The sequence below is a fragment of the Gracilinanus agilis genome, chromosome 2 (genome assembly GCF_016433145.1).
Source record: "Gracilinanus agilis isolate LMUSP501 chromosome 2, AgileGrace, whole genome shotgun sequence".
Taxonomy (NCBI): Eukaryota; Metazoa; Chordata; class Mammalia; order Didelphimorphia; family Didelphidae; genus Gracilinanus; species Gracilinanus agilis.
In genome coordinates this window covers 458001707-458020937 of record NC_058131.1, presented here as the reverse complement: position 1 = coordinate 458020937, position 19231 = coordinate 458001707, and the positions used below count along the sequence as shown (strand labels likewise).

The window sequence follows — 19231 nt, the reverse complement described above, 5'->3', positions numbered from 1 at the left end:
CACACACACACACACACACACACACACACACACACACACACACACACCTTTCTTATTCTCTAGCTGCTATGAGAGGAAGGGGAGAGAAGTAAGAGTAAGGATTATGGATTATGTTACTGTGGTAACAGAAGGCTCTATCTTTCACCCAATGGCTTTTCTGGCTGACAATCTGGCCAGGATTTAAAAAAAAAAAAAAAAAAAAAAAGCTTATCGGTTCCCATGAAACCATCTCAAATTGTGATCTGATACCTTCTAAGAACCTCTGAAAACTTTGAAGGAATTGGCCAAGCTTAGAAACAGATAATTCTGTCCCAATTCCCTAAGCCCTGTTTACAGAGGTAGCTGAATGCAACAGAAAAAAGTGGATCTGGAGTGGAGGTCCTGGGTCCCAATCCAGGATTACCCTCTCTGAGCCTCAGTTTCCTTATTTGTAAAATGTGATAGTTGGACTGGATGACTTCAAGTGTCTTCAAGTTTTAAATGGCAGAGAGATGAAATGACAATTATTGTAAAAATAACATTAGAGACAAAGCCCCATGGCTGCCATGTGTCCTTCCCCCAGTGGTGGCTTGTGTGTATTAATAATGTTGAGATAGTGAAAATAACATTAATATTGAAGAATAGTGAAGAGGATCCTACAATGAGAGACTGGACTCTTTTTTTATTTTTTTATGCAAGTGGATAAGTATAAGGAGAACTACTTAACTTTCCAAGGTTTTCTGTCTCTGTGGCTGTAGATTTCCCTACAGCTACCACCTAGATCTGAGGATCATAAATCCAGAAGGTATCTTAGAGACTATTTAGTCCACCAATTAGGAAATTGAGACCTCAGAGGGGTTATGTATCTTACCCAGGGTCTAAGCAGTAGCAGAGCCAGGTTTGAACCCAAGTCTTCCCACTCCAAATTCAGCACAATTATTCTCCATTGCTTCCAGCTACCCCTATTCATTTTTTTTCTGTGGACCAAATTACAATGGCAGTCAGGACTGTCCTTTCTCCCTCCACTTCAAGGAATATGTCATAGTAATCCATGTCATTGAAGAAGTAAATAGATTCATAGCTTTGTTCAATGATAGCTACAATTTCTCTGCCTCTTTTTGAAAGACCTAGTGTGAGTTTTTGCCACTGGTACCATTCTGTCTACTCTAAGAGTATAGATCTGAGAGGCAAGACAGTTTACCTATTAGAAATCTTAATTTGGGGGTTTGTCTCAATTTTTACTCACTATGAGACTTTAGGTCAGTTATTTCAGTCAGTTACCCTCTCTAAGTAGAGAGCAAGGCTTGTATTATCTACCTTCCACATTCTCTCTCTCTCCCTCTATATACTATATATAGAGAACATACATGTTCAGGTATGTAATACATAGAATATTATAGTGTGTATATATACATATATATGCAATTATATGGCAACTTTCGAGTTACAAAGCGTTTTACGTACATCATCTTGAGCATCGCAGCAACTCAGTGAGGCAGGGCATACAAATATTATTAGTTACATTTCACAAATGAGGAACTGAAGGCTTAAAAATTGTAAATTACTTTCCCAAATTCTTGTAAATGACCAAGAGGCAGAGCTAGATTTTGAACCCAAACCTTCTTACTCCAAATAGAATGATAAACTCCCTCAGTCAATATGGCCTCAGTGGAAATTGACCAAAGGACCACTTATTGGTTATCATGTAGCTGGGATTATTTTGAAGCATTAGTTGTACTGAATGGTCAACTGAGAATTTCTAGCCCTGAAATTCTCTGATTCTTGGAAATACTTTGCTGACACTAGAGCCTAGTAGCATATTTCTAGAAGAGAAAATCACAATATATAGAAAAGAGAATACTGGGTTCTAGAGTCAGGAACTGGGTTTGAATTCCAGTTCTGCTTATTTACACCCATGTGACTATGTTTTACTTCTCTCAGATCCCTCCCAATGAGGAAGTTCACTTAGATAATTACCAGTGTCTTTCCTAGGTCTAAATCTTGTCACCCTACTGGAATTTATATAACTAATTGTTTTTAAAAACAAATCTAGGAGTTAAATGATTGAATGGAACATGTCTTCTAAATTAGGACATTTCAAATCAGAGCCATTTTTACCTAATCTTGCTTTAATGCTCATATGCTAACCCCTTTAACAATATTGATTCTTTGGAACTTGCTGAAGATACTTTAGGTTTTTTTTTTTTTTTTTAATGTGTAGTCAATAGCTGACTTGGATCAGATGAAGAGAACACCAAGCTAAACAGGCCAAGATTAAAGAATCAATTCAGTTAGTTTTGCTTTGTTGCATGGCTCCAAATTACATCCCTAACTCCAGTCCACTGTCCTACAAATGTAGGACACAAGGGAGATGAGGAAAAGCAATATGGTTGAATTGGTGAAAAGATATCACCACTTTTGGAGCAATGAGAGGTTTGTAACCATTACTGGTAAGTTGCCCTTTGCTTTCTTTGTATAAGTAGGATAATACCTGTACCTGTAAAATTACATATGTTATCTCATCATTCTTGTGAGAAAGTAGATAATAAGAATTATTTAAAAATGGAAAAAATCCAGGCATGGAGAGAAACTTAGAATTTGCCTCAGGTTACTTCAGCCTTCCACAGGCAGGGATCTACAGATAGAATCCATGTACCTTGTGTGGTGGGTAAAAGATAAAATGAGCTCAGAAACAAGGATTTAAGCTCCCCAGCATATCAGTTTATTAAGCAATACATGTCAATTGTATAACATATCAGGACCAAACCTCCTTAGCCTAAGGTTGGACCCTGAATATGAGGGGAGACATTTTTATACATTAAACAATTCATCATATAGGACCAATTAATTTTTTTAAGCAGCTAAGCAGGATACAGAGTTAATAAACTGATTTCTAATTGGAAGAAAGATTAGGGACCTTTCCTAATTGGAAGGGGGAAAGCAAATAGATACAATTCCCTCAAACCAAAAAAAGAGATATCCTATTCCCCATGTGTCTGTATTCAATAAAAAAAATGGGAACACTAACATTAACCAGTATGGGGCCAGTTTTCAGATAGATATATGAGTTGCTTGAGATTTATAACTGTGAGAAAAGTCTTTGCATCAGTCTTCAGAACTGACCATGTTTCTAGTCATCATAACTGAGGTCTGTGTTGGCAAACCTATGGCACATGTACTATAGAGTTCCCTTCCCTTTCCATGTGTGCCTGAGGACTTTTCTCATATGATCCTTCCCTCTGTCCATCAGCCCAGTGGAAGCGCTTCCTCCCTCCCCTGTTTGGGGTAAGGTAGAGGGATCACAAGAAGCATGAGGGTTACAGTTTGAGCACTCATTCTCTAAAAGGTTTGCCATCACTGACTAGGTCCTTAGTTATGGATCTCTAAGCAATAGGGAGAGGTGATCTAGTTTCCCAGCCATGCAGGGCTAGGTTCAAACAATGCAACAAAGAACTCTCACAATTCCCACAATTGAATACAATTTTCTCACAGGACAGAAATTGGACTAGACTCATCATTGAACAGAAAGGAAACTGAGCTAGCTTTAAAATTGGGTCATAAGATGGAGTCAGTCTGGTTCACTCAATTCCCACTACCCTTAACTGTTCTAATGCCTTCAGTCCCCTCACTTGACTCCAGTCTGCCATTCTAACCTTAGAATGACCTTCTTTACCCTTCTGTGACTGGCTATTATTTTGCAGTGTCATCTGATATAGTGCTGAGGCTTTCTTTTTGGAACTGGGCATGATGAGTTAAGTGCCAGGTTGGTGCCAAGTGCACTTTACAATGTCAGTGTAACCAGCTATTGGAGTGAGAGTTTGCTTATTGATTCATAAGTGAGGTGATGAAGCAGATGAAAGCAGATCCCTGTCTGCTGTCCTTAACCTAATAGCACTTTGGCTAGTATCTCCCTAACTCACAAAGGTCTGGGCTAAAAGAGCAGCTAAGGACACTTCCCTAAGGAAAACTTTACAAGACAGCCCTTATGTAGGTGTAAGATAGCTAGATCAGAGATGGTTAGCACCTTCTCCCTGAAGGGTTTCATATGTACTCCTTGATGTAAGCATGAGTAGAATTGATCCTCTGAGAAAAAAGTACTATAATGTCCTTGAAAACCTTAAAATGATATAGAAAAAAATGTGAAATTGTAGAAAGAGCCTTGAGCTGGAAATTTAAAAAAAAATCTCTATTTTAGTCCTGGTCTACCACTAACTTGCTGAGTGATCCTGGACAAGACCTCTACTTTCTGGGTCTCAGTTTCCATATCTAATAATAAATGAAGATGTTAAACTCCTTTTTATCTCTAAGGTCCCTACAAGCCTGAAATCCTGGGATACTAAAGATGTGCTAACTTTGAGTCTCAACTGGTCACGTTTAGTAGACAGATCAAAATAACCTCACCAATGACATATTCCACCTGTCAGCTCCTTCATGTTGTCCAGTTGTTCACTGGATCTAAATAGAAAGAAAATACTAAGCTATGCCCACAGGTTCTTTTATTGGCATTCTTTCCTGCTCTGTGTCTTGGTTTCTCTACCTATACAATAGAAAGAACCATTCTTCCCACCAGATTAAGTTAATTAAGCAACAGAAATACACTATGGCTCATAGGTAGTCATGCTATGTTCTTAGAGCTACAGTAAAAAATATGGGCATCAGTGGATTCAAGGTGAATATCCTAAAGCTACTTCATCTCAGGAGCTTGTAAGAATTTTGCCAGGAACCACAAAGCCTCCCCTGATTATATTTTTCATATTGTTAATTAAAAAATGCTCATAGTCATAATATCGCCTTGTAATGTTATCTCCTGATAACAGCATAGCAACTGCCTGAAGGTCAAGATCTCTACAGTACAGGATAACAACTTTACCACATGCCAAAGAGAAAGAGGAGTAGCAAGCAGGGAGGGGGAGGTGGAAGTCAGTACTTGTATTCTACCCTTAGCCACATAAGTAGCTAAATTCTCTTGTCAAGTGGACAAGAAAACTGTCGTGCTATGCCTGGAAACTCCAAGAAAATAGCTGCAGGCCAACCTATAGAGAGATGGGGTGGGGGGAATATATAGTTTACCATCCCTAGTTATAAACAATTTGGTTTAGAAACTCATTTGCCTTGTCTGGTGTCTGTTGGTTGTTATCCAGCCGTGCCTGACTCTTCCCATTTGGGGTTTTCTTGGCAAAGATAATTGTCATTTCCTTCTCCAACTCATTTTACCGAAGAGGAAACAGAGGCAAACTTGTGACTTGCCGAGGATCACTCAGCTAGTAAGTGTCTGAGGCTAGATTTGAGCTCAGGAAGATGAGTCTTTCTGACTCCAGGCCAGGCACTCTGTCCACTGCAGCACCTCCCTGCCTCTATCTCCATCTTGTGTTTTCCGTTGCTGCAAATGGGACAACAGTTGGCTATAGTGAGTGATCATATTTCTAGTACTAGTGCAAAAATCAAATAAATACCTGTGTGCCATTTTTTAACCTAGTACCACATTCCTTAGCATGATTCTCTCCACTTCTCTTCATTGATTCCTATAGACCTAATAGAAAAGGACACTGCCCCTAGGGACATTTCTAAGGTATAAATCAGAGTTGACAGACTCTCATTCTGCATATAATTCTTTTTGTTTTTCTTGAACCCTTCCATTTTGTCTTAGAATTAAAACTAATTATCTGTTCCAAAGCAAAAGACTTTTTATCTACTGAGCCACCCAGCTACTCCTACATGTAATTTAAAAACATTTATGTGAAGCAGGCTTGAAGAGGAATTGTGCTGATGCTGTGACTGAGTTATCCTCCAGGCTTTGAAACATAGGAAGCCATGTAGTATAGTGGAAAGGATGCTGGGTCAGGAATCAGAAACCAGAAAAGATCTCCCTGGATCCCTCCAAAAACCAGTCCAAAATCTGGCCCAGTCCCTGGCCTGAACCAGGAATGGATTGGAGAGTATAGTCCAGTCCTATGTCATTCTTGATCCTGATGGCATTCTATTGCCAAAAAGGTTTTAAAGCCTATTCTAATATAATATAATAATATAATATACTTCAGTTCAGAAAGACACGAAGGAAGGAAGGAAGGAAGGAAGGAAGGAAGGAAGGAAGGAAGGAGAGAGAGAGAGAGAGAGAGAGAGAGAGAGAGAGAGAGAGAGAGAGAGAGAGAGAGAGAGAGAGAGAGAGAGAGAGAGAAATACCTTGAACCTATTTTGATCCCTGAATCTGGATCTGAATGTGAAATGGGAACCAAAAACCTTAGTTCTGGGCCTGGTTCTGGTCCTTATCACCTGTGTTGAATGTTGGACAAGTCATTAAATTTCTCTGGTTTTCCTATCTCTAAAATAAACACCTTATAATAAATGACCTCAAAGGTTCCTTCCAGTTCTAAAATCGTGTAATTCTTTTGTAACATATGTGGAGTGACTATACTGTGTATTTGTTGACAACCATACCAACCCATACCTTTCTTGAATTGCAACTTATTTCCTTACTAATTCTCAAACTGGGTTCTAAGGCAATCAAAATGTTTTTCTAATATTTCTTCACAAATAGATAGAAATTATTATCTTTCTTGCTAATTAATTAGCTCTGAATGCTGACCATAGAAAATAAAAAAGAGAAACCTCTTTTCCCATAAACTTTGCTCTTCTTTCAGTATCAAATACTAGTCTAGTCTTACAAGATTAAACAAACATTAATGTTACTGACTATTAACAGTGTAACAGATAATGAGAAGACTTATTTAAATATTTCAACAACATATCAGCTCTGAGAAAAATCACAACCAAAGTAACCCTTTTTTAACCATGGGCTACACATACAAATCAGGTTTGTTCTGGGACCGACATCAGGAAAAGCCCAAGGTTTTTTCCTTCCTTCCTTTGTTCCTTTCTCTTTCTCCTTCTCTTCCTTTTTTCTTTCTTCTTCTTCTCCTCCTCCCCATCTTTCTTTCTCTCTTTTTCTCTTTCTCTTTTTCTCTCTTTCTCTCTCTCTCACTCTATTTCTCTTTCGCTCTTCCTTCCTTCCTTCCCAAGTACAGGTACTGACTCTTACCCAAACACCGAAACCACAGTTCTAGTATTCAGTTCTCAAAGAATGACATTCTCTTCAAATGTTTTCTCTGCAAAATGAGTTAAAACTCAGTTCTTTCAAAATGCTTTTTTGCATTCTTTCTAGCTGACAAGTTAACTTGGTTTCTTAATTAAGGGGGGAAAAGTTCTCTTAATACTTTCTGTCCCTGCCTCTCCAGAATCTCTCTCCAGCTATGGCATTTAACTCTTTCCAGATGACACTTAGATGGACATTTTCCGATGGTCAAGATTCTATCTCTGCTTAAAGATAGTAGTAACCTCAGTGTGAGGAGTTATTGAAGCTGGGGGAGTCATGAAAAGAACCAAAACCAGAAAGAAGGAAGAAAGCAATGGAGCTATTTCAAAGGCCAGTCACAATAACCCCCATCTCACAGACAGGGTTGTGAGGGCCTTTTGCAGAAGTAGATAAAGGGAAGATAAATACAAGTGTTTGAAAAATACTGCTTTTTAAGGTTTTATATGTGTGTGTGTGTGTGTCATACATGTTATATATGTAAGTGTTTTGTATGACTTCACATACATAATTGATATGTTGCTTGCTTTCTTAATGGGTGGGACAGAATGAATTTGGATCTTTTGAGTTTTAAAAATGAATGTTAAATTTTTTCATGGAATTGGGAAATATTTAACAAAATAAATTAAAATATATATATGCATATATGTATTTTTTTAAACCCTTACCTTCCGCCTTAGAATCAATACTGTGTATTAGCTCTAAGGCAGAAGAGCAGTAAGGGTTAGGCAATGCTAGTTAAGTGACTTGCCCAGGGTCACACAGTAGGAAGTGTCTGAGGCCAGCTTTGAACCTAGGACCTGTCTCTAGGCTTGTCTCCCAATCCACTGAGCCACCCAGCTTCCCCCCATATATGTATTTTAAAATACCATTGTTATAGGCAAAAGCGACATTTCTAGATATAAGCTCAGGAATATTTCCTTCCCCCTGGTTGTTTAGGATCCTTACTCCATCTACAACTTTTCTCTGATAGGGAAGCAAGTATTTAATCCCTCAGTGGACTCCAGTAAAAGAGGGGCTGGCTCAGGTGGAGAGGGACCTTCATGCCTCTCCAGTTCTAGCTTATACACTCAGACTCTCCTCCCCAATCACGGTTCTCCCTGAGAAAGCAAGCTTTATTCTGAAAGGTATGAGGAGGCAGAGGAACTAGGAAGTGCAGAAGGGCTGAACAGCTCACTGATTCCTAGGAGATCAGGGACCCAGGCTAGGGGGAGAAAGGAACACTTGGCTCAGTCACCATAGAAAAGGCTAGATCTCCAGAGATGATGGCTGGAGAGAATGAGCCCTGAGCATTGAACTAGACCAGCCCTTCCAGGGCAGCATTGCCCAGTAGCCAAAGATTCCAGGCCTTAATCAGAATTACAAATCCAATACTTGAAGAATCTTTGCTTCTGTTAGGGTGGGTACTGCCACCACTGATGAAGAGTCCACTGCTTTCCTTCATGCCCCAACAGGCTGTGTCCTTACTGTGTCCAGAAACTTTTACTCCCTAGTAGCCGATTCATTGCTGATGAGCCTTTCTGTATTCACTCAACGAGGTCTCAGATGAAGGGAGAACTGCCTGGTGCTAAGTTTGAGGCTGAAGCCTTTTCTGCTCGGGAGATCCTGCCAGAGTTTGCACTTTGCACTTTTGAGGACTCAATGTCATCTCCAGCTAGATAGCACTGTGGAGAGAGTGCCCAACTTGAAGTCAGGAAGACTTGAATTCAAATTTCACCTCAGACTAGCTTGTGTGACCGTGAACAAGTTACTTAACCTCAATTTGCCTCAGTTTCCTCATCTGTAAAATGGGAATGATAACAGCACCTTCCTCTAGGATTGTTCTGAGGATAAATGGGATAAAAATTGAAAAGCATAAGTGCTGAGGCACATAGCAAGTGCTATTATATAAGTATTAGCTATTATTATTATCATTCTGAACAATCACTTTTTGTTGGGGGTAGGAGACAGGATGCGACTAGAGGGCTCAGGGTTGGGTGTGGGCTTTAAGCCTTCTACTTCCTGGTCTAAGGTGTCTAGGGAGTTGGACATGGTCAATGATGAACCCAAAAGCAAGGGAAAGAAACTTGAGGCCTCTAAAGTATTCAAGAAAACTGTGAAAAGTCCCCAAAGTCTTTCATCCAAGCCAAGCCAGCCAGCAAGAAGGCTAAGTAAAGTGCAAAAGGTTAATTGACCCAGGACAGTTCTAACAGGGAACTTGATTTTGAAATAATGGACTTTCTTTTTCTTTTTTCTTTTTTTTTCAACCCTTACCTTCCGTCTTAGAATCAATACTGTGTGGTGGTTCCAAGGCAAAAGAGCGATAAAGACTAGACAATGAGGGTTAAGTGACTTGCCCAGGGTCACACAGCTAGGAAGAGTCTGAGACCAGATTTGAACCTAGGACATCCAGACTCTAAGCTTGACTCTTAATCCACTGAGCCACCCAGCTGCCCCCATTCTTTTTTTTTTCTTTTAAAGAACGAAACAGAGCCTAGAGTCAGAAAAACCCAAGTTCAAATCTGGTCTCAGAAACTTAATAGCTGTGTGTCCCTGAACAAGTCACTTAGCCTCTGTTTGCCTTAATCCATTAGAGAAGAGAATGGCAAACTACTCCGGTATCATTGTCAAGAAAATTCCAGGCAGCAGTATGGTCCATAGGGTCATGAAGAGTTGGACATGACTAAAAACAAAATTATTATGATCATTATCATTAGTCACTGAAGGAAGACCTTGGAGGACGAATAAATATAGCTCAGTTAAATATGGAAAAATGTTTTACACGATTACACATGTAAAATCTATATCAGATTACTTGCTACCTGGGGGGGGGTGAGGGAAGGAGGGTCAGAAAAGAGAGAATTTAGAACTTAAAAGTTTTTTTTTTAAATGAATGTTACAAATTGTTTTTTTTTTTTCGTGTAATGGGGGAATAGAATATTATTTTTTAAAAATAGCCTAGTAACATAATGATTTTTTGTTGTAGTGGTTGTTTAGTAACTAACATCTAACTCTTCATGACCCTGTGGACTATAGGACACCAGACCCTTCTATCCTTCACTATCTCCCAAGCTCTGTCCAGGCTCATATTTGTTGTTTCCATGACCCTGTCTATTCATCTCATCCTCTGCTGCCTCCTTTCTCTTTTGTCTTCAATCTTTTCCAGCATCGGAGTTGGAAATAAAATGAAGATTTAGGGTTTATTAAACACCTTCCTTGAGACAGACTTGTGAAAAAAGCTAATACCAACATCAGAGAAGTTAGGCAACCTGCCCAATGTCACGGAGCTAATAAATAGCAGAGCCAGGGTTCAAACCTAGGTTTTTAGAACTTCCAAATCCAGTGTTCTTTCCATTACACCATGCTGCCTCATTCCACAGGGGTCAGTTCTTGCACTTTAGAGGTTCTGTGCTGCCACCTACTCCCTTTCCTTTCGGCTTTACAGATGCAAGAGTTGGAGCAAAGGCTCTTGGAAGCTGAGCACAGAGCAGAAGATGCAGAAACTCAGGTAAGGGCTGTTGGAGGTATATGAGGAGAAGGAAGGCAGGGAGCAGAGGGCTTTGATCTCTGGCCTTCCCTGATGCTGCTTACTTGGGACTCCCTTAGGTAGGCATGAGATAGTAATAGGTCTCCTTAGAGGGCAAAGACAACTAGGTAGTCTAATGGTATCAGACTCTCAAAAGCTCATGGCTAAGTATATGCCTGGAGCATACCTTCTATCGGCGGGGCTTTGTGGGGCAAGGGAGCTTCTGTGCAAGAGGGATGGAGAGCAGAGAAGATGCCTCCCCACCATCCCTCTGTGGTCACCAGCACATTGTTCCACATATGCCTCCTTCCCCTCCAAAACTATTAATTAAAATAATTCATGTGAATTTCTTCCATATTTTCCTTCAAGGGCTTATCTGTTTAACCAGGTCTTTTCAGTGCCTACATAGGTACTTAATAAATGACTGATCAATCAACTGATTGTCTAACCAGTGATGGCAAAACTTTTAGAGACCATGTGCCCAAATTGCACCCTCAAGCCACCTGTGATCACCCCCACCCATTACCCTAGACAGGAGAGGGAGAAAGTGCTTGTATTGGGCTGCTGGGTAGAGAGGCAAGACATGTGAAAAATGTCCTCAGGCATGGTGGAGAGGGGGAGGAGAGCAGCCCCCTCTGGCACACAGAGGCAGGAGTGCCCTGGGTTTGCCAACACAGGAAGTCATCCTTGGGCAAGAACTACGTAGATCCCCAAATAGGGGCTGTGCCTGAAGCATAAGTTAAGATCCTATTCCACTTTGCCTGTCCCTCTTTTATTTGCCTCCTTTAACCATTCTTTATCCCATGAGAGAGATACCCCTTTTTAGGTGGGTGCAATGGAGGAGAAGATCAGACTGGTCAGTGTGAAGAGCATTGAGCCTGAAGGCAACCTGCACCAAAAGTACCAGGAGCTACTGGAGACCATTCGAGGGAAAGAGGAGATCATTAGCCACCTGCAGGCACAAGTGGAGAAGCAGGTAAAGGGAACCCTAAAGAGGAACTCTAGCCTAAAAACAAAGCACAACTATTTGCATGAGAAGCAGGTAGGTGGCTTAGTGAATGGAGAGCCAGGCCTGGAGATGGGAGATCCTGAGTTCAAATGTAGCCTCAGATACTTCCTAGCAGTATGACTGAGCAAGTCACTTAACCCCCACTGCCTAGCCCTTACTGCTTTTCTGCCTTAGAAGCAATGCAAAGATAGAAGGTAAGAGTTTAAAAAAGAAGAAGAAGAAACATAGCAACCCTCTTGGGCAAGTGAGTTTGACAGATTGTCAGGGAGCCTGGGTGAATGGAGAATAAGATCTAAACTCTTGGTGTTTAAAAAAATATTTTGCTGTGTGACCCTGGGCAAGTCACTTGACCCCCATTGCCTACCCTCACCACTCTTCTGCCTTGGAGCCAATACACAGTATTGACTCGAAGACGGAAGGTAAGGGTTTTAAAAATAAAATATTTTGACAACTTTATTTCAATATAGTTTTCTTTATAATACTATGCATTTATTTCATGCAGTTTAAAACACTCTGAGGAGAGGTGCTTTGGCTTCACCAGACTGCCTAAGGAGTCCACAACAACAAAAAAAAAATGTTAAGAAGCCCTGTCTTTGAAAGGGAGCTTCCCCAGGGCAAGTAAGAGGTCTCAAGAGAGAAGTTCAGAGTCATTCTATGGACATTTAACTACAACTATTATATCAGCATCATAGCACCCTAAGCTTGAGAATGTCAGCTATGTGGCATAGTAGATAGATTAATGAACCTGGATTCAGTGAATCTTGAGTTTGAATCCTGTCTTGGACTCTTACTAGCTATGTGACTCGGGACAAATCATTTAATCCCTCCAAAAGGTAGTACTTCTTGCTAAGGCAAACCCCTCTACGTGTACAAGTGACCCCATTCCATCCCATTTTCTCCTGAAGACTGCCTCTCTATCACTATCCACTCTCTCACTAGTCTTCCATCTCTCCCCATTAACTTGTGCTTCCTTGCTAGCTACAACAATGTTCTTGTCTCCCCCATCCTCAAAAATGGTATTCAATAGCATGGGAATAGGTGGATCAAATGTCCTATAAATTTTCTCCTTTTAGACTATCTCCACAAGTGCCTCCACTTCCTTTCTTCTCATTCTCTTAACCCTGCCTTCTGGTTTCTTACCTCATCATTCAAATGAAATTGCTCTCTCCAAAGTTATCAGTTATATTCATTTCCAAATCAAATAGCCTTTTCTGGATCCTCTCCTTTCTTGACCTCTGTGCAGCCTTTGATACTTTTAATCACTCTCTTTTCCTTGATACTTTTTTCTCTTTTGGTTTTCATGACATTGTTCTCTCCTGGTTCTCCTCCTACCTGTTTAATCACTCCTTTTCAGTCTCTGTTGCTAGATCTTCACCTAGGTGCCACCAACTAATTGTGAGGCTTTGTCCTAGACTCCTTTCTTCTCCCTCTATGCTTTTTTCACTTGGTGGCCTCATTAGCACCCATGGATTCAACTATTATTACTATGAAGATGATTCTCAGATTCATCTATCTAGTCCTAACCTCTCTGGAATCCCCTAGTCTTATAAACAAGATGTTTTATAAGCATCCTAAACTCAACAAGTCCAAAACTGAACTCATTATCTTTCTCTCTGTATCTTTCTCTCCTCCTAAATTCCCTAGTACTTTTAAGGGTACCACCATCATCCCAATCTCCCAGGCTCATAGCCTTCCACTCCTCACTCTGTCTCACCTCTCCTATCCAAACAGTTGCCAATTCCAGCTAACTTTCCTTTTATAGCATCTTTCATATATTTGCCTCCCTATTTCCTCTGACACTGTCACTACTCTGGTGCAGGCTCTCATCACCTCAACACACACACACACACACACACACACACACACACACACACACACACACAAACAGGCCTATTAATTGGTCTTAAGGTCTCAAGTCCCTCCTTACTCTGGTTCATCCTCCACTCAGCTACCTAAGTGATCTTTCTAAAGGTAGAGTCCAATCTTATCACCTCCCTTCTTAATAAACTATAGTGGTTTCCTTTTACTTCCAGGATTAAATACAAAATCCTTTGTCTGACTTTTAAAGCACTTCATAACCTTTAAAGTCCCTTCCTACCTTTTCAGTCTTTTTTATACCTTAATCCCTTCCAGGTACTCTTTGATCTAGTGCCCTCCTTGCTGTTCCTTACAGAAGACATATCCATCTCCAGTCACAGGCATTTTTGCTGGTTAATTCTTCCCCCCATTCCTCATCTCTACCTCCTGGCTTCTCTGACATCCTTCCAATCTCAGATCAAATCCTACCTGCTGCCTTTCCCAGTCTCACCTAATACTAGTACCTTCCCTGAGATTATATCCACTTTGTCCTCTGGGTATCATTCGTATATAACTGTTTACATGTTGTTTCCTTGTAAATCTGTTTCTTCCTTTCTTTTTATCTCCTAGCTTGGTGTCTGACACTTAGTAGGTACTTAATATTTGCTTGCTGACTTGATTTGACTTGAGGAATTTCTAAATATGTAACTTCTAAGAAAGTCTTTGAAGGTGAAGGTGAAGCTATTCTTTCTTATGCTTCACTGAAAAAAAAAACAGTGCCATTCTTTATGAGCTCCCTTTTTTACATACAGAGCCCCTTGACATCATCCCCCATTTTCACATCCAATCTCTGGAAAGATGACTCTTCTCCTCAACAAATCCAACCTCTTTAAATGTTCTAAATAAATCTTCAACAGATCACTTACCACAATGATTCCTTTCTCTCTAATTTTCAGTCTCTCTCTCTACTAGTTCCTTTCTTCCTAACTACAAACATGCTCAAGTCACCTCTATCCTAAAAAAAAATTCAATAGAGCCCACCATCCCCTTATGCTTTTACCCCTTACCTCTCCTCTTCTTCTTAGACAAATTCCTAGAAAGAACTCTTTACTCACCTCCATTTCCTCTCAATTCTCAACTCTTTGGTGGTTAGTTTCCAGTCTCATCACTCAACCTGACACTGCTCTCTCAGAAACTACTAACTAATCTCTTAATTGGCAAGCCTGTCATCTCAACCCCATCCTTCTTATCCTCTCTGCAGCATTTTATACTGGTTTTTTCATCCTGGTTACTATCTCCTCTCTGGGTTTATATCCAATAAATTGCCAGATCCTTTTGATTCTCTTCATTATCTCTAGAACCCATATCCTCCTTCTCATTCTTTCAATTTTTACCCCATTTCAGGCCCTTGTCACCTGTCATTTGGCTTATTGCAATAGCTTCATGACCAGTTTTCACTTTTTATCCATAACCCATTCTGCACTCTAGTGACCAAGTGCTTCTCTTCACCTTTGTTCATGCTGTTTGCCTAGAACAACCTCCCCCACAACCATATGCCAAAATCTTACCCATCTTCCAAGGCCAAATACCATTTCCTCCATAAAGTATTCCCTGATGTCCCCAGTGGAAGGTGATGTCCCCCTTCTCTGAAATTCTACATTCCTTTGATTATGTATTTCTTCACGTATTTTCTGTATTATAGCTATTTTTGTCCATATCACTTCTCCTAAACAAATCTAGCTCACACTTCCATAGCATGTTAGTCTTTTCTTTGCAGTAAGCCTTTGAAGTGACTGGTGGAAGTATCAGCACTGTTATTTTAAAGAGGAGCAAACAGAGGCCCCAGAGAACTTAAGGGACTTGCTCAAGGTCATAAATTTAGTGTCAGGACCAGAACTCAAACCCAGATCCTTCCAACTTGACTCTTTCCATCATACCACTTTCTCATCCTATTTTTTTAAAAACCCTTACCTCCTATCTTAGTATCAATTCTAAAACAGAAGAGTGGTAAGGGCTAGGCAATGGGGGTTAAATGACTTACCCAACATCACACAGCTTGGAAGTGTCTGATGCCAGATTTAAACACAGGTCCTTCTGATTCCAAGCCTGGGATTCCACTGTGTTACCTAGTTGCCCTTCATCCCATGTTTCTTAAGATTAGAGAATGATGTCTCTTTTCTCCCTCCTACAATATTAAGTGAATGAAAGCAGAAGTCATGTGTTCCTTTAAAAATCTGAGTAAATAGAGAATTCCAGGTTAAGATGGCGTCAGAATAAGAAGCAGCTCTTAACCTCTCCTGACCGAAACACACAAAACTCCTCAAGGGGACATAAAAACAAGTCCAGACGAACGGAGGGACCCCACAACAGGGCACAGCATGGAAGGTACGTGGAATCGGGGCATTTCCATGCTATAAAGGGGTAAAACAGCTCTCACTAAATCGCGGGCCGAGCAACCACCCCACCCCCACCCCCTCCACACACCACCTATAGCGCCGAAGCCAGCTAAAAAGAAATAGAGCAAGTTTGGGGCACCCATCGAAGTCATTGGCAGCTCCAGGGCCTGTTCCTAAGAGCAGCAAGATTTAGGACCCCAAAAAGCTAAAGAACACACACGAACTCTGAGCACAGGAGCAGGGCACAGGCGCGGGCGGAGGCGTGGGTGGAGGCAGACACAGCCAAGAGCTAAAGCTCTGAAACCCTGAGTGGGGAACCAGTGCAGACAGGTATACGACTGTGGAAGCAGCTCCCTGAGACTTGTAAAGAAACCTCCGGCAGAGGATCAAGCAAGGGGGTCCACCAGGGGGCTTGACCTTGGAAAAAACCAGAACTCAGACCTCAGGAGCCAAAAGACCACGGACAGACCCTGAGCGCGAGGATAAAGCTGAGAAGCTGCTGGGCTAACAATGGATACCCAGTCTCAGGAAGTTCAGAAGAGAAAGATTAACAACAAGAAAAAGAAGTCTTTAACACTCGACAACTTTTACACAGAGAAAATACAGACAACCGAGCAAACAGAGGAGGAGAGCAAACAAGCATCCGGACCCTCCTCAAATAAGGAAAACTCCTCACAAGCTATGGAAGAGTTCAAAACTGAGATTTTGAGGAAAATGGAAGAGATCTGGCAAGAAAATAACAGTTTAAAAGGTAGAATCTTGCAATTGTAAAGTGAGGCTCAGAAACCAAATGAACTGATAAGCAAATTGAACACCAGAAATGACCAGATTGAAAAGGAATACCAGAAGATTATAGCCGAAAACCAGAAGATTACAGCCGAAAACCAAAAGATCATAGCCGAAAACCAAAAGATTATAGCCGAAAACCAATCCCTAAAGGCTAGAATTGAGCAATTAGAATCTAATGATCTCTCAAGACAACAAGAACAAATAAAACAAAGTCAAAAGACTGAAAAAATAGAAGGAATCATGAAATATCTCAATGAGAGAATGACAGACCAAGAAAACCGGTCTAGAAGAGACAATTTGAGAATAATTGGTCTTCCAGAGAAACCAGAAATTAATAGAAACCTGGACTCCATACTAACAGAAATTATTCAGCAAAATTGCCCTGAAGTCCTACAACAAGAGGGCAATATAGACATCGAAAGGATTCATAGAACACCCACTACATTCGACCCAGAGAAGAAATCGGTTAGAAATATTATTGCCAAATTCAAAACTTTCAAGCAAAAGAAAAAATCTTACAAGAAGCCAGAAAGAGACAATTCAAATATCAAGGAGCACCAATCAGGATCACACAGGATCTGGCAGCCTCCACGCTAAAAGACTGCAAGGCTTGGAATATGATATTCAGAAAGGCAAGAGAGCTGGGCCTGCAACCACGGATCAACTACCCATCAAAACTGACTATATATTTCCAGGGGAAAGTATGGGCATTCAACAAAATTGAAGAATTCCAGGTATTTGCACAGAAAAGACCAGGGCTAAATGGAAAGTTTGACATCGAACCACAAAAATCGAGAGAAACCTGAAAAGGTAAATAAGATACAGAGGGGAAAGAAAGAAAACTTATAATTTTTAAATTTTCCTTTTTAAGGGCCTCAGTGAGATCTAATTATCTGTATTCCTATGTAGATAAATGTTATGTATAATTCTCTGTACTGAACTCTATTCACTATTATAGTATTCACTATTATAGTAATAAGAAGAATAATTCACAGGGTGAGGGTGGAACACTAAATAATCTAAGATGACATGGGGGATGGGAAAGAGGGGGTGAATAGCAGGGGACACCAAGAGAAACTTGAGTGAATAAGAAAAATAGGATATTCTATTACAAACAAAGAGGGCATGGGAAGGAGAGGGGACAAATACTATTATAAGAAGAGAGGAAGAGAGCATTAAGAGGTAATAATCAAACCTTACTCTCAGTGTAATCAACCCGGAGAGGGAAGAGTAGCTATACTATCCATTGGGACATAAAACTCTTATCTAACCCTCCTGAGAAAGTCAGAAGGATAAACCAAGGGGAGCAGGGAAGTGGGGAGGTCAAAAAAAGGGAGGGGAGAAAAAGGGATAGGGAATTCATAAGGCCTTTAAAAACAAAAAGAGGGGGGAAAATAAGGGAGGGGGTAGAAAGGGAAGTTAATCAAGGGAAGGGATAAGGGATAGCGGCTCAATAGCAAACCACTGGTTTAAAAGGAAATAGTATAAGAAAAAGGGGGTAGGAATAGGGGAGGATACGAAAATATTAGCAAATGCACAACTGATGATTATAACTCTGAATGTGAATGGGATGAACTCGCTCATAAAACAGAAGCAAATAGCAGAGTGGATTAGAAACCAAAATCCTACCATACGTTGTCTACAAGAAACACATATGAGGTGGGAGGACATACACAGGTTTAAGGTTCAGGGCTTGAGGAAAATCTTTTGGGCCTCAAATGAGAAAAAGAAGGCAGGAGTGGCTATTCTGATTTCTGACAAAGCCAAAGTAAAACTAGATATGATTAAAAAAGACAGGGAAGGTCATTACATCCTGATTAAAGGCGGTATAAACAATGAGGAAATAACACTGCTCAATATGTATGCACCAAGTGGCATAGCATCCAGATTCATAAAGGAAAAACTGGCAGAGCTTAAGAAGGAAATAGATAGTAAAACCATACTAGTGGGAGATCTAAATATTCCTCTGTCAGATCTAGATAAATCAAATCAAAAAATAAATAAGAAAGAGGTAAGAGAGGTGAATGAAGTCCTAGAAAAATTAGATTTAAATGATATGTGGAGAAAAATAAATAGGGACAAAAAGGAATACACCTTCTTTTCAGCTGCACATGGCACATTCACAAAGATTGACCATGTTATAGGGCATAGAATCATTGCAAACAAATGCAAAAGAGCAGAAATAATAAATGTAACCTTCTCAGATCATAATGCAATAAAAATAATAATTAGTAAGGGCACCTAGGCAGGCAAATCAAAAACTAATTGGAAATTAAATAATATGATTCTCCAAAACCAATTTGTCAAAGAAGGAATCATAGAAACAATCAACAATTTCATTGAAGAAAATGACAATGATGAGACATCCTACCAAACTCTGTGGGATAAGGCCAAGGCAGTACTCAGGGGGAAATTTATACCCTTGAGTGCATATATTAACAAATTAGGGAGGGCAGAGATTAACAAATTGGTCATGCAACTTAAAAAACTAGAAAGCGAGCAAATTAAAAATCCCCAGATGAAAACTAAATTAGAAATACTAAAAACCAAGGGAAAAATTAATAAAATCGAAAGTAAAAGAACTATTGAATTAATAAATAAGACTAGAAGCTAGTACTTTGAAAAAACAGATAAAATAGACAAAGTACTGCTCAATCTAATAAAAAAAA

The 19231-nt window shown here is 40.1% G+C and overlaps 1 protein-coding gene across 1 annotated transcript in view; it reads left to right on the top strand.

Moving 5' to 3' along the window:
- PLEKHH1 (pleckstrin homology, MyTH4 and FERM domain containing H1) overlaps window positions 1-19231 on the top strand; it is a 74509-nt gene that overhangs the window by 3773 nt on the left and 51505 nt on the right. Inside the window, exons 2-4 of the mRNA XM_044659957.1 lie at window positions 10491-10553; window positions 11398-11670; window positions 13754-13790. Of these exons, the coding sequence (XP_044515892.1) occupies window positions 10491-10553; window positions 11398-11670; window positions 13754-13790 (373 nt within the window). The remainder of the gene's footprint in view (window positions 1-10490; window positions 10554-11397; window positions 11671-13753; window positions 13791-19231) is intronic.